General features: G+C 42.0%; 1 protein-coding gene across 2 annotated transcripts in view; it reads left to right on the forward strand.

Annotated features, from left to right (window-relative positions):
• The window catches only part of CARD11 (caspase recruitment domain family member 11), a 1,247,701-nt gene that overhangs the window by 675,070 nt on the left and 557,309 nt on the right, over positions 1-15,322 (forward strand). For both annotated transcript variants that reach the window (XM_069647590.1, XM_069647589.1), the window contains exon 11: positions 2,090-2,144. In XM_069647590.1, the coding sequence (XP_069503691.1) occupies positions 2,090-2,144 (55 nt within the window). The remainder of the gene's footprint in view (positions 1-2,089; positions 2,145-15,322) is intronic.

Genomic DNA, 15,322 nt, shown 5'->3' on the forward strand with positions numbered 1-15,322 from the left:
CGCCAACAACACGATGAGCATGACCGCAGACTCAGTGAACAAAGCCACCTCTGGAGTTCCGGAGCTCGTACCCGCACACCCATCCCATACACCGCCAGGTGGACACTCATGCAGCAGTCTGCCATGCTAGCCGCGGAGCATGACAATGCAGTCCATATGTACTGATTATCTAATCTTCATTCCTAATTTTGAAACTCGTGTAGACGTTAAGCCTTGGAATGCAGCACAGAATACTTTTGATAGACACCACCTACTATCCTACAGGGCAGTAATGGATCTCTTCCCTCTGATGTTTCCTTTGCCATCGGCTGAAGTTGCTCTTGAAGTGCTATCTTGGGTGTGCATTATGAGTAAGGCTTCCGGTTTTATGGTATTTATTTCTGTCTGTATGTATCCATATCTATCATTTGCCATATAAAAAGATAATTCGCAACCGGTATTTTTCTGCCTTTATTCTAATAAAAAATGCATTTATTAAAGCACACATGCAGAAATGCTAGCTCAGTTGTCCATAACAACAAACGGTTGCTCCTGTGACTGCTACTGGCTTAAGATATATGCTGTCAGCAATTTAAAGAATGGCAATGCTATTTTTATACAACTTTTACACTCTCCATGCTGCCAATCTGCAATGCAATTGGCCTGCGATCTATGAGTTAAATCGTAGAGAACCAGACAAAGACCTGTTATTCCGCTTCTTTTTTTTCCCATGTTTATAAGTAAATACAGACAGAAAGCAGATTGATGTTCATCTCTATTTAGTGTGAAAATCAGTAAAAATGGAAAACTGGAAGCCTTCATTATGACTCACGCAGATTTTCACTTTTGATTTCTGCATGCAGAATTCTGTAGTTCTTTTCAACATAATGAATTTAACACTGGAATTGCAGTACTCTATGGCAATTTTGTAAAATACTGATAGCAGTACTTTAAAAAGTATGCATGTAAAGTTTTTAAAATGAAAACAATACTAATATCCATATCTAATTGGGGGATTAGAATGGATGTGTTCAAAATCTACCACCAAGAGCCAGTAAGTGACAACACCCTCAACCGCACTTTCCACCCCCATCATGCCTGCTTGAGTACCACAACATAACAGGTGTATTTGTAGAGCACATATTACTGTTTGAAAGAGCTACCTCAAATACATCCCAGAAGGATGTGTTTTGGGTGGGGAGGGGACAGGTAGGGACTGGGAATGGCCATACAGATTAGAATGGTCATAGGCAGACAACGGGTGAGTTAACAACCAAGCAACACCCACAAGCCATGTGTCCCTCCTCATATGTCAACTCACTCCAAGGTGCACTCCAATCTAGTAGTTCTGCTTTGTTAAATCCCCATAGTCAGAGCAGAATGTGTGCATATTGGACATCCAGGATGTGATTTTTCATTACTATAGGGAATATGTCTAAAAATGGGCAGGTGGGCCTAGTAACAAAAAGCAAAATGAAGATGGAAACTAACGGTCTATGAACACACAGTGGCTGATTAAGAATGGGTATCACCGATGGTAATACCGCCATACTCCTTTACCACATGCAGTAAATACTGGATACCTGGAAAGATTCAAAGTCATGTTGAACATTCTTTTTTTTACCATTCTGGAGTTCCATAGAACTCCATGGGGTTCAATATTTAGTACATGTGGTAATTACTGCTTTCGTCAAACTACAAATTTGGCGGAATTACTACTGGTGGAATTACCTAGTGGTAATTCCGTTGATTTTGGGAGGATAAGTAGAGGTGGATTCTTCACTTTTCCTCCAAATATCAGCCTAATTACCACTAGGTAATTCCGCCAGTGATAATTGTGTCAAAAGTCCCCAATGGAGTTCTTTGGACTCCAGAACATGGGGTTTAACACTTCCTAAACCCAAGGAACCAAGTGGTGGTAACAGTAATTCCATTTGGTGGTATCTCAGTGGATTTACCACCAAGATACCACCAATCTCGTAATGAGGTCCAAAGTGCTTTGCTTAAATATGGGATAGGGAGAGGATGGCATCCTTTTTCTTGAGGGTGGAGGAGGTCTCTAGAACAACTGCATTTCATGTTTTCCTCCTTATCTTCCCATTAATTTTAGATTCAAAGGTCAAAGTCCCCGGTTGTCGGTGAAAGCCGAACTGCAGATTTTCCAGGTGAGAATTAATGTGTAATCTCGCAATGTTCTTGATGATTGTTTCTTTCTCATTGTGGATATTGAGCCGTGTGTTATTTGCCATGTGGCCTTAGGCTAGGACAGACTGCTGCAGTGAAGTGGCATGTCCAGACTCTTTTGACTGGGGTGGCCCAAGTAGGGCACTGACTTATGCAGGGGTGTCATGAAGTACGAGCGCGGACACACACACACACACACACACACGTCTGAATAGCATTAATTTACTATGTGTCTCCACTACCCATATCTACTTTAATTACTAACATTAGTGTCTTAAATTCCTGTGTTTAAAGATTAATTATCATATTTTAGGATAATGTGGTGGCACCTGGGGTGGCCAATCAGATTCCAGGGGTAGCATGTGCCACCCCAGGCAACTCCCTGGACATGCCTATGCATGCTGGAGTGGGCTAGTGCCCATCCATTCTGCAGCATCTAAGCCCCCAGGGCTGGTTCCACTCTGGTTTAGGGTTGGATCTCTGCAGGCAATCAACCTTCCTCCTTTCTCCATCAAGCCTTAGGCTGACACTTTAGAGACAAAACAACACTGTAACCCTTGACCAATTTCTCCTTGTAAGCAAAGGAATTCTCACATCTAGACAGCTCATGTTCACCAGCAAATCGGACAGCTCGCTGAGTGAGCCACTTGACCGCTAACGTCATTGAATGTTATGTTATGTTGATTTATACCGCGCACCAATACCAACCAAGGGCAGTCTACAGGTGCTCACGTAGCTCTACAAGAAAGAGGGAGAGGTTGGTTAGTGAGAGAAAAATGATAGGATAGGTCCAGAACCAGGAGAAACTGATGTCTGTGTCTGTTGGCTTGCAGATGGTAGGTTGCGTGCACTGGCTTGTTGTATCCGTATGGGTATGGTCGAATGCCTGGGATGTTTTCTGTGCCTCTGATTGTTGTGTTGCAGTGTCTCTGTGTCTTTTATGTGTAGATTGCTGGTATTTAAGGTTGTGGGAACTAGCTTGTTGCATCCGTACAGGTAAGGTCCAATGCCTTCAATCTATAATGTGTGGCTTTTTGTTGTGTTGGGTTGTGTCTGTGTGATTTATGTGTAGATTGGCAGGTGTTAAAGGTTGTGCACACTGGCTTGTTGTGTCCTTACTGGTAAGGTCCAGTGTCCAGGTGTGTTTGTTCTAAGTGTGTATTGCTTGTGTTGGGTGTGTGTTTGGGTATAGGTTGACCAGCCCAGTGGGCGTTCATAGTGGTTGAGTGGTGTGTTTGAGGAAGTAGAAGCGGGGTTTTAGTGCTTTGGCTACTCTCTAAATGCTTCTATGTGGCTAATCTACACTGTCCTATCTGTTGTGACAAATGGTTCTCAATTCTATCTAAAAGTGACGGATGGCTAAACTTCACACAGCTCTATCGAATTGTGACAAATGGATAATATTCACTTTTCACTCTAAGTGTCACACATGGCTAAACTTCACAATTCTATCTAAGTATGACGCATGGTTAATCTTCACATTTTACTGTAAGTGTGACGCATGGCTAATCTTCACCTTTCACTGTAAGTGTGACATGCACTAAACTCCACAATTCTTTCTAAGTGTGGCGCATGGTTAATCTTCACATTTCATTCTAAGAGTGACGCATCACTAAACTTCACCTGGCCAGAGAGTGAACTCCTTAATTGGAGGGACAACAGTAAATGCAAAACACCTAAATTAGAGATATCTGGCTAGAGGGAGAACGCCTGTGCCTGGGACAGAACAGTAAAATAAAACAACGTAGAGGTTGGTAAACAGCAGTGAGAGAAATAATATTTACTAGCTGGTAAATTTTGGTATGCTATGCTATGTAGGTAAGATGAGTGGCAGGGCTATTGGAATACAGTGATTGCTGTACTCCCCACCCAGAACACACTTACCTTGTTAGTTGCTGCTGGCTACTGGCTTCCCTGCGATCACAGGCTAACACGGTCTGGAGCTGCTTCTTCAGGAGCTGCCCTTTAGCCGAGCGCTGCCCGAGCAGAGCTGCCCTGGGGGAGACTCTTAAGAGGCTATTAAGAGACCGCACATATGAGGAGGACCCAATCAGGGGGAAGGGGTGGGAAAGGCAGGGCAGAGGTTGTCAAAGAAAACCAGGTACAGGAGAGGTCTGGAAAGGTGAACAAAGAAGGTGTTATGAAAGGGGGAGGGGCTGAAACAGAGCTGGGGCCTGGAAAGGGGGTGAATGGTGAGAAAAAGGGAAAGAAATAGCAGAAAGGAGTGAAAATGTAGGCAGAGGCCTGGAAAGGGTATGAAGAGTGAAAAGGCAGAAATAAACCAGCAGAAAGAATACAAAATGGAAGCAGGGGCATGGAAAGAGGGTGAAATGATTTTAAAGGCAGAAGAAAAAACGGCAGAAAGGACCGAAAATGGAGGCAGAGGCCTGGAAAGGGGGTGAAAAGAAAGAAAAAGTGGAAAAACAGCGGAAAGGAGCTAAACTGTAGGCAGAGAGCAGGAAGGGTGACACTCAGCTCACAGGGGCCAGGGTGCAAGATGGGCTGGAGCTTCCTGGTTTCAGAAAGGATGTTTCGACTCCCTCTGAGGAGGACCCAATCAGGGGAAGAGGAGGGAGGTGGGGGCGGGAAAGAGGGCAGGGCAGAGGTCGCCAAAGAAAACCAGGCACAAGAGAGGCCTACAATGGCTTGGCAGACAAAGAACAATGGTCTGAGGGTAGCCTAGAGTAATGCCAGAGGTTAAGATTAATTCACAACCTTCCAGCCATCATCCTTTTTTGTTTTGCTTTGTCACCCTGAGTGGGACGGGTATGCCCAGACGTGGGTCCCGTCCCTGCTGGGCCTAGAGACCCAAGCTACTCCACACTGATGAAGCCAAACAATGCCGAAACATGTTTGGGGTTGCTGGTGGTCTCGTGCAGAAGGGATGTGACTAAACAGTTCCGGCTGGACTACCGTTTTGGGGTGGGATGAGGCCTGATTTGCATACGGTCTTTCCCCTTTTGTAATGGCTAGGCAATGGTCTGGAGGGTTGCCCAGAGAAATGCCAGAGGTTACAATTAATTCAAAACCTTCCAGCCATCACCTCTTTTGTTTTGCTTTCATCGGAACTGCCTTTGCACATTGTCTGATTCAGAGCACGATATTTTAGAGCAATCATTACATTTTCACCTAGAGACACAGGCATTTTAGGTTTACCCTCCACTGAAGCGAAAAGCGAATGCTGTGAGTTGAACGAGAGGATGCCATCCTTTCATGGACACATATAAGCTAGTGGTTTGGCCTTGTTCCCACTCTCTCCATGCTCATGCCACCAGGCAGTGATGGCAAACCGCACAAAAGAACATTCCTTTAATTATTTTATGGTCTCATTAGTTTATGCTCACATATGCACTTATGCTCAATTGCATACCCACAATGCCTTGCTCATTTGGCTCTGAACTGGAGGTGAACTTTCAGTGATGGTTACTGGGTGGCGCTGTGGCATGTGTGACTTTCCTTTGACATTCCCGCTGACATTTCTTTTTTTTTCAGAAGTATCAGTGGTGTTGGATAAACATGCCCCAATGCTCCAATCACAAGGCTGTCAGCCTATATTGCATTGATGATTCTCAATAAGAGTGACACAGGTATGCAGTGATCTGCATTCTTGAGAAATGTCTGTCTTGGGTTGATTAAGCTATGTATAAAATAGCACTGCCCTCTAAAACAAAGATGATTTTCTGCCTCAAAAGGCTTTCATGTGGGCTAATTTGCGTACCCACAATGCCTTCGTCATTTGGCTCTGATTGTGCAGTGAACTTCCCCTGTGCAAGATATACAAAATGTAGCAGCAAGACTCATCCTCAACCTACCCAAATATTCACACATCACCCCAGCGTTGTATTCAATGCATCCACCTCAGAACTTCATCTTACTTTCATGACAAACTCAAATCCATTACTAAAACAAACAACAGACAAGCAAGTCAACATCGTCAACACATTCCACTGTGCATACTAGCATGCACACAAAAACAAGCATTTATCCAGGGCACCCGGGTCAAAGAACACCCTTACTCTTCACATCCACACTGCATCCTGCTTCACCAGTTTCTGGAAGACCCTCAAAACATACATGTTTCCCAAAATGTATTCCTGCCCCTCAACTTTCCCTGCTACCAATTGTCTATCCTAATCTTCCTATCCTATCCCATAGCTTCTGTTTCACCTCCCACCTTTTGAAACTTTGAACCTTGTAAGGTGCTCTGAGACGCTGTGGGTAGGGCCGGCGCTCAACAAAGATTCAAATACAATTAAATAATGTTACTGGGTCCCACTGTGGCATGTGTGACTTGGCTCAAATGCCATATTCTACTTTCACTAGGTGATAGGGTTTGTTCAAGCCTTCTTAAATCCACCTTCACTTTGCTGGTGTTTGCAAAACATGATCTCATTCTCAATTGCAAAGTGCCAGCTTTTGAAGACAGCTGTGTTTCTGGAGCTGTGTCTGCTTATCTAACTGGACTGTCTTGTTAACTTGATGGATGTCTCACTAATGGGCCACAGAAGTGTTGGCTAGCTCTGAGATGTATTGCATCTGTCTCTTTAAAGTTAACTGCATTTCCCAGTAACACTCCTGTTCTGTCAATATTAAGTCAAAAGAATACATGCTTACACACTCCGAGAGGTTATCATTTAGGAGCAGTAAAGCAAAGGTAGAAGTAGTTGCCATAAGGCTGAACAATCATAGTAATGTGAACGCCTCTGATTTAGGGAAGCAGACCCCTGAAATCCCTATCCTTAGTGTATCTGAAGCCCTCAGGGATCATAAACTGTGATAAAACTATAGATAGTTTCCTATGCGCAGTTTGAGGAAACATCTACATAGAAAATGAGCTTTTCAGCTGTCAAAACAGCCCCAACATTGCATAAAGGAAAATTAACTTTGATTGGCAAATGTAAAATATAAATTTAAAATAACACCTAAAATATTTCAAATAGTGTCATCATGTGTAAAGTGTGAAATAAAAAAGTGAAAGGTTATATATTTCACTAATATTGATATAGAACACCCACAATGCATCTCCAAGCCTAATAAAACATTTCAGTACACACATTTTATGCATTGTATATACTAAATAAGGGGAATCCCAACTACGGCCTACCTGAAGCCATAGTGAATGGAAGGGCGGGCCAAAAAGCCAGTATTGGGAAGACAGACCACTTCAACCTCCAAGCCATTGAGCTATGCTACCTTGAAGCAGTTATGGGATTTCTACATCTGCACTAAATAATACCATAGTGAAAGGCGTGGTCATTTAAATAATTCTTCAAATGTTGTTGCATGATTTGAATTTTCATTGTTTAGTATCTATATATATATACTTTAGTGCGCCAGCCGGCACTCTATTGTTAAGGTAAGTATTAAGTTCTGTACGAAACCAAAACATTGAATTGCTAATAACTTTTACTTGTATGACTGACTTGGCTGATATTTAGCAAACAAAATGTTTGTCACGGGCCCCCCAGGCTGGACATTTTGGGAAGGATTCAACAAAATGTAAAAGGTTATTAAGAAAGCAAAAATACACAATTTTCCGCCTACTCCCATTCATTTTCCCATAGAGAAAAAGTAAAAATTTCTGTGCAGCGCACAGCAAAAACTACTGGACCAGGTATGAAACAACTTGGGTAAGAAAAGTTGACTCGATTTCCAGAAGGGATCAGAAGGGATCTGAGGTTTTTATTTCCAGTAGTTGTTAAAATATTTGATGGAGAAGGAGGTACCCCCTTTTCCCAAAAATACAACTATATCTCTCATGGTGGTTTGTAGCAGAGAGGCTGAGAAGCTATTCAGAAATGAAAAAACTGCAATTTTTCCCCAGAACTCTATTGCTAATAACTTTTGACTTGCTGGATGGATTTGCTGGATGGATTTGGACGAACATTTCAAAACAAATAGTCTGTGCCAATGCCCCACCTCCACCCCCGCAATTGCAACTGTTGGGGACAAAATGCTGTAAAATTAAAGTGTTATAAAATAAAACAAAACACCACAGTTTCACAGTTTTTAGCCCATTCAACAGTTTTTTAACTGCCATAGAGTGAAAACCGCTGGGCAGATTTGGACCAAAAAAGAAACAACTTGGGCCTTTATATCAGCCTTGGTGCTTTTTTACAGCAGAGTGGCTGAGCGAGGCTAGTAACCTTTGACTTGCTGGATGAATTTAGATGACATTTTCCAAACAAAACGTTTGTCAAGAGCCCCACTAAGACATTTTGGGAACAATGTGTTAGAAAATGAAAATGTCATTAAGAAAACATAAACATGCTGTTTTCAGCCTACTGCCATTAATTCTTCCTTGGAGAATGTTAGGCTGAAACCTGTACAGTTCCCTCTGGGACCACTACAAAAGATTTAGGACTACAGGCGTTGGCGGTGAACCCACTTGGTAGCAGTCTGCACCACACAGATTCACGTGGTAGCTATGGCTGTGCAGTCAGACTTCTCTCAAGAAAAGTTGAGCAGTATGTGGAGTATACAAAATAGGGCAATTCTTCACAGCAAGACAAGCAAACACGCAACGAGGCTTAGTGTAAAGATATCAAGGTATTTATTTATAATACAACATCTATGGAAAACACTAAAGCAAATCACGGCAAACAAATCAAACACAATTACTCTACGAAGTAGAAAACGATCAATCCCCCTAGCAAAATATCGACAACTCTAGGTTCTACTGGTACCACTTATTTTCAGACAGAGGTGTATACCTCAACCTAGATGACACTCGAATATTAGTTAGGACGGGAGAGAAAAAGATAGGCAGGTTATGAAATCAACACAGTTCAATCCTACGCGGATAAAATGCAAGGCAGGAAGGCAAGAATCACAATAGATCATAAAGTTCAGAGGCCAGGCCCACTCGGAGAGAGGCAAGGCGCGATGTCCCAAAAAGTCTCCAGTGGAGATGCATTCAAGTCTTTATAGCAAATTGTTATCGGCAGATTGAACCAGTTCAGAACAAAGAATGAGCAAAGCTTGGAGGCGACCCAGCGGAATGGAGAGGATTAAGACACCTCACTCGAACCGAACGAAAAGGGAAGCCAGGCGGACACGGTACCTTGTTGTGGAGGGCAGCTCCGGCGGGGGCAGTTGTTCCTGGTGGTGGATGCACGTCGGGTCTTTGCCAAGAGTAGAGATGATCTCGTCGTCGAAGAAAAGTGAAGTCCGGTGCACCACCAGGGAAGAGACCAGCCGCGGAGTGCTCCGTCACAAGGCACCACCTTTTGGTCACGGTACAGGGGTAGTGGTTATCCGGTTGCCAAGGTGCTCTGCACGGGCAATTCGACCACTGCGTCCTGAGGCGAATAAAAAGCAAAGGGGACTGGTTGTTCCCACCAGTCAGGGGAAGAGACTCTCCGGCAGGGAGATCTCCTCTGTCGTCGGGAAGTGGTGAGTCGGCTCAGCAGGACTCCACCGGAGGTGTCGTCGTTGTAGGTCGGCTCAGCGTTACCCTCGTCGGATTCTTAGGTCCTGTGGCGACTTCTGAAGATCCACTCCCAAAAGCCCTGCTTTTATGCAGAAGACCCCCATTCATTCAGCCTAGCTGTCAATCAACACAAGCTAAGTGGTGAGCGGGAACGCTCACCACTTGGGCCAATCACTCCAGAGTGCGACCAGAGTTGGCAAGGCAACTCGGTCTAGGGTGCCTAAACTCCCTCCCACACCACTGTGGTAACCCAGACAGAATGGCACCACTTTGGAGGGTCTCTGTACAGAGCCCGCCAAAAGTGGAACAAAGTGCTCGACCTTTGGTTTAGGAGTCACAGAGACGAACACAGACGCCATTTTAAAAACCGAGTTCTGGCAGAAAATACCATCCGATAAACTTATTTAAGATAAGGAGACCGGTGGTACGTTAGAGATTAACGAGAAAAAGAGTCAATCTCCAACAATGGGACGAATCCCATAGGGTTATGTTCGGGGTCGAACATAACAAGTAGTTTCCACTGCCACCAGCCAAAACTCGACGAGGGGGGACGGGACAGTGCCCCCTCGAGTAACAGATCTAGGAGTAATCGAATTACCCCTACTAGTACATCCACAATAAGATGGTTTGTACTAGTTCTGTTAGTAAATTTAGGTCTAGTAAAGCCAATGGTGACTTTACATGCCCGGGGAGACAGTAGTCAGTCCCCGGTTATGGAGTCTATGGTGGAGGTCCGCTAGGACGCCCCAGTGTTACGGCACATAGGGTGCGGTGTAACACACATAGAAAAACTTATGAGACCCTATGGAGTAAAAGACCCCATAGCCCATCGAACACATAGACATTTCAAAGGAATTACACACATACATGTCCAAGAGTGGGAGAAAAAGAGTCTCACTCTTGGCAGGATGGAAAAAAACAAACTCCCGAAATCCAGCAAAGCTGCTGGGGGACTCACTAGGTTAGGAAATTCAGCCTAAACAGAGAATTCTCCCTAACAGAGAAAAAGAGCAGTTTTTGAACAGCCATAGTGGAAAAACCGCTAGGCAGATTTGGACCAAATGAGAAACAATTTGGGCACAAAGTGTTGACTTAATTTCCTTGACTAGTTTGGGGTAAATACATTAATTATTATTTTTAAATATTCAACAGAGAACAGAGTGCCCCCTCCACCTTGAAGACTTTATATCGGTCTTGGTGCTTTGCAGCAGAGAGGCTGAGAGAGGCTAATACATTTTGAATTGCATGATGGATTTGGGTGAAATTTTCAAAACCAATGGTTTGTGAATGGCCCCCCAAACTGACAATTTTGTGAACAATTTGTTAAAAAATGACAAAGTTATTAATAAGATATAAAAATGCTGTTCTCAGCCGGCGTGCGCTACTTTTCCCATAGAGAAAAATTGCAGTGTTTGAACAGCCATAGTGTTAAAACTGCTGGGCAGATTTGGGGCAAATAAGAAACAATTTGGGCACAAAGAATTGACTCAATTTCCTTGACTGGTATGGGATAAATCCATCCAGTAGTTTTTAAAATATTCAACAGAGACATGGGGGTGCCTCCCTGTTCCTTCAAACCTTTAAATAGATCACCTTTGGAGCTCTGCAGCAGAGAGGCTTTTCAGAAATCCCCCGAAATAACCTTGATAATCACATCGAACTACACATGCAGCAGCAATAAAATACCCATGCCCACAGTTATCCCCGGCATAGCGCAGTTATCCAAAAACACTAACAAATCCAAACCTTTTCCCTGCCTTCCCATGCACTCATCAAGTGCCCCCTCCTCATCCATTGTCCCCCCAGTTGCTTTTTCACTCCTTAGCCCACTCCTGTTACCCCTTACATGTTTAGTTTCATGTGACGCCTTGTCATTCATGATCGCGTTTTGCATTCTAGCTGCGGTCATCTCGCAGTATTCCCATGGAATACCCACGGTAATGTGAAAAAGTCCAAACTGTAACTATGTCCCCTGACCAGCCACAACTCCCCAATTTCACATGGTGTCCTGTTCCCACTCTACACCTCTAGTCTCATGTAATGTCATCCTTTTTCCTCCTTCAAATAGCTTTTTAAAAATGTTTTGTTTTCAGTTAACCGCTGATTAATCTCTGCCATTGAGCACAAATAAAAACAACGGCTTTTTCATTTCTTAAAAGCCTCTCTGCTGCAAAGCACCACGGTAGATATAGCTATAATTTTGGAAAAAGGGTGCACATGCTTCCCTGTCAAATATTTTAACAACTACTGAGCCGAATAAACCCAGATTTTCAGATGTTAAGTCAACCCTTCGTGCCTAAGTTGTTTCATATCTGGTTCAATTCCATCCAGCAGTTTTTGTGTTTCACAGCACAAACATTTGAACTTTTTCTCTATGGGAACATGAATGGGAGTAGGCCCAAAACAGCATTTTATTGCTTTCTTAATAACCTTTTCATTTTTTAATGATTCCTTCCCAAAATGTCCAGTCTGGGTGATAGCCTATGACAAACCTATTGTTTACAAAATATCAGCCAAATCCATAATTCACTGAAAACACCTTCAGTTTATTAACAGTTAAGGTGAACAATACATTGCAACAAAAGCTTTAAAATTCAGTGAAACAACTTTAGTTAAAGAGACTTTTAGATAAAAATATAACGCAACAAAACCCTTGAAATTTGGCAGCAATTTCTAGCAAAGTCACCTTAACTATGCACCCCCTGTTGCACAGCATATGACCACAATGATGGCATCAGTAATTACATCACTGATGACATCGCTGGTGACATCCCTAATGGCATTGTACATGATATCACCAATCCCATCAATCATCATGTATGTATTTTAAAATATGTTTGGGTTACTCTTTTGGTACATAGGTTATTTCAGTATACTTAATGTTATGTTATGTTATTTTGCATTTGTATAGCGCCTTATGTACCATTGGTATGATCTCAAGACGCTGGTAGGTTGAACGCCCTCAGGAACCGCAGTTCAAGTCAGTTGAGAGAGAGTCGTAAAGTGCGTGGGCGCACCAGGTATGTGTGCAGCCGGTGTGGCTGTTGCATGATAGCTGCTTCTTAGCGGTAGGTGTGGTGCTGAGGAGATCAGTTGAATGTGTTCAGTCTGGAGGGTTGACAACCAGACTGAGTTATGGCTGCGTTAGGCCCGAGGAGATGCCTAAGTTAGCCGGTGTGTGCTAGCTAGCTGTGTTTTATTAGGATGATGGGTGGTTTGATGGGTCATGTTAGTATGTTCTAGTTGAATGGCAGTGTATAAGAGAAAGTAAGCATAGTAGTGTGATATTGTGGTAGTCACTGTTGGTGATACTATCTTAATTCAACTCTAATACAGTGACTCTAATAGGGGATGCTTCTAGGTTTAACTTTAACAAAGTGACGGTATTGGCGCACACTGAATGATGTTGGGAATACCGTCTAGGTTAAACATTAACACAGAGATGCTATAAGGGTGCGCTTTCTAAGTTCAGCTTTAACACAGTGACGCTAATAGGGCAACACTTTCTAAGTTCAATTTTAACACAGTGACGCTATTAGGTACACTTTCTAGATTCAACTTTAAGATAATGACGCTATTAGGGCACAGACATTGATGTTGGGAATATCTTCTAAATTTAACATTGAGACTGTGACGCTAATTAGGGTATGCTTTCTAAGTTCAACTTTAACACAGCAACGCTATTCGGGCATGCTTTCTAAGTTCAACTTTAACACAGCGACTCTATTAGGACACACTTTCTAAGTTCAACTTTAACACAGCGACTATTAGGGCGCACTTTCTAAGTTCAACTTTAACACAGCGACTCTACTAGGGCGCACTTTCGAAGTTCAACTTTAACACAGCAACGCTATACGGTATGCTTTCTAATGATAAGAACATGGCATAGAATAATGAAGGGTACACGTGTGTTCTATGAGTACCTGTGCAGCATTCATTTGCAATATTTATTCAATTATGAAATATATAATAAAAATATGTAATATTATAAGAATTACCTTAAATTTTGTTTAATAGCAAGAAATGAATATAAACCATTACATACAATGTATCTGACTGAGGCAAATGTACTTTACATATTTATGACAATATAATATGTAAATATAGTAGGAAAATAAATAGGAACAGATAGAACTGGAAACATGTTTAGTCCTGATTGTTTTGGAAAAGCAAAATGTACAAATGTAAATGTTATTTTGTACTTATTTTAAAAATATTATATTAATGTACTTTTTTCTAAATGAGAAGTGTTAAAAATGTACTTGTTAAACAAAGTGCATGATGTTATATATTAGGATACATTGTAATATAGAAATGATCAGTTTGGGTAATATAAAAAATGTATTAACACTACATAATTACATAATTATTTATCTACAAAACAATGAAACTTGAAAATTGAAGATTTATTTTTAGACCTGCGATTGGATTTTTATTATTTTCAGTTATTTCTTTTGTAAATTATTTAGAACTGTATATTATATTACATTCTAATAGATTAACTTCTATAGGAAATTCATCTTTACATGCTTAACCATTTTTTGTTGTACTCATTTTTGTATGTACTTCAAATTGTGGACCATATGCTAAATTTAAATAAATGACAGCAGACTTTAATCTACTCTGAAAATATATACATATATATACATTTCCCTAAAAGTTTAAATCTAATGTAACCAGTGCTTTTATCAGTCAAGTCATTTCTGATAATATGTCTTGATGTCATCAGTGATGCCATCAATGGTGTAATTACTGATGTCATGTTTTATGTAATTAGTGATGCCACCAGTGATGTCAACAGTGACATCATCAGTGATGTTATCTCTGATGTAATGATTGTGGTAATACGCTGCACAATAGGGGGTGTGTAGTTAATGTGAATTTGCTTGAAATGTCTGACGAATTTCAGGGGTTTTGCTGGGTTAAACTTTCCCCATAGAATCTCATTAACTTAGGTTTTTTGACTGAATTTGAAAGTTTTTGTTGCAATGTATTGTTCACTTTAGCTGTTATCGGGCTAAAGGTTCTTCAGTGAATTTCAAGGTTGTGCTATACTTTAGTCTATTTAGGGCACACTAGCCAAGGCCTTCGGCTGAGGCCACTCTACATATTGCACCAATCGCTGTCTTTAGAGCCCACAAGTTATCAATTTCTACTGTGGCCAATGGCTGCACATCTACACTGTCCATGTTGTACCAATAGATTTCTTCGGGGCACACGTGGCAGTAGGTTTCTGTGGGGCCCACTACCCATGGCCTTCAGCCTTCGTCCGTGCCCACTGTACATGGTTCACCAATTGGTTTCTTTGGGGCCCACTAGCCATGGCCTAAGGTCAAGTCCATTATGCATGCTACACCAATAGGTTTCTTTGGGGATCACTAGCCATGGCCTTCGATCATGGCCAGTGGCCAGGGCCTTCCACTGTGCATGTTGAACTAATAGGTTTCTTTGGGGCCCGCTAGCCATAGCCTTTGGCCATGAGCAGTGGCCATGACCTTCAGCCGTGACCACTGTACATGTTGCGAATCTGTACAAATAACCAAATAAAAAAAATAAAGAATGAGAAATGACCTAATTTATTTGACCGAAAATAGTAGGTATTTTGGTATATGTATGGTAAATAATAGGTGGGGGTTGGGTAAGGGTATAAGTTTGGGTAGGGGCAAGTGTGGGTGCGGGTGGACTCCCCTCACATTATAAAAAAAGTTTAAAAAGCAATAAGTAATT

This window comes from Ambystoma mexicanum, chromosome 2q (assembly GCF_040938575.1).
Source record: "Ambystoma mexicanum isolate Mex_15411 chromosome 2q, UKY_AmexF1_1, whole genome shotgun sequence".
NCBI classification, from domain to species: Eukaryota; Metazoa; Chordata; class Amphibia; order Caudata; family Ambystomatidae; genus Ambystoma; species Ambystoma mexicanum.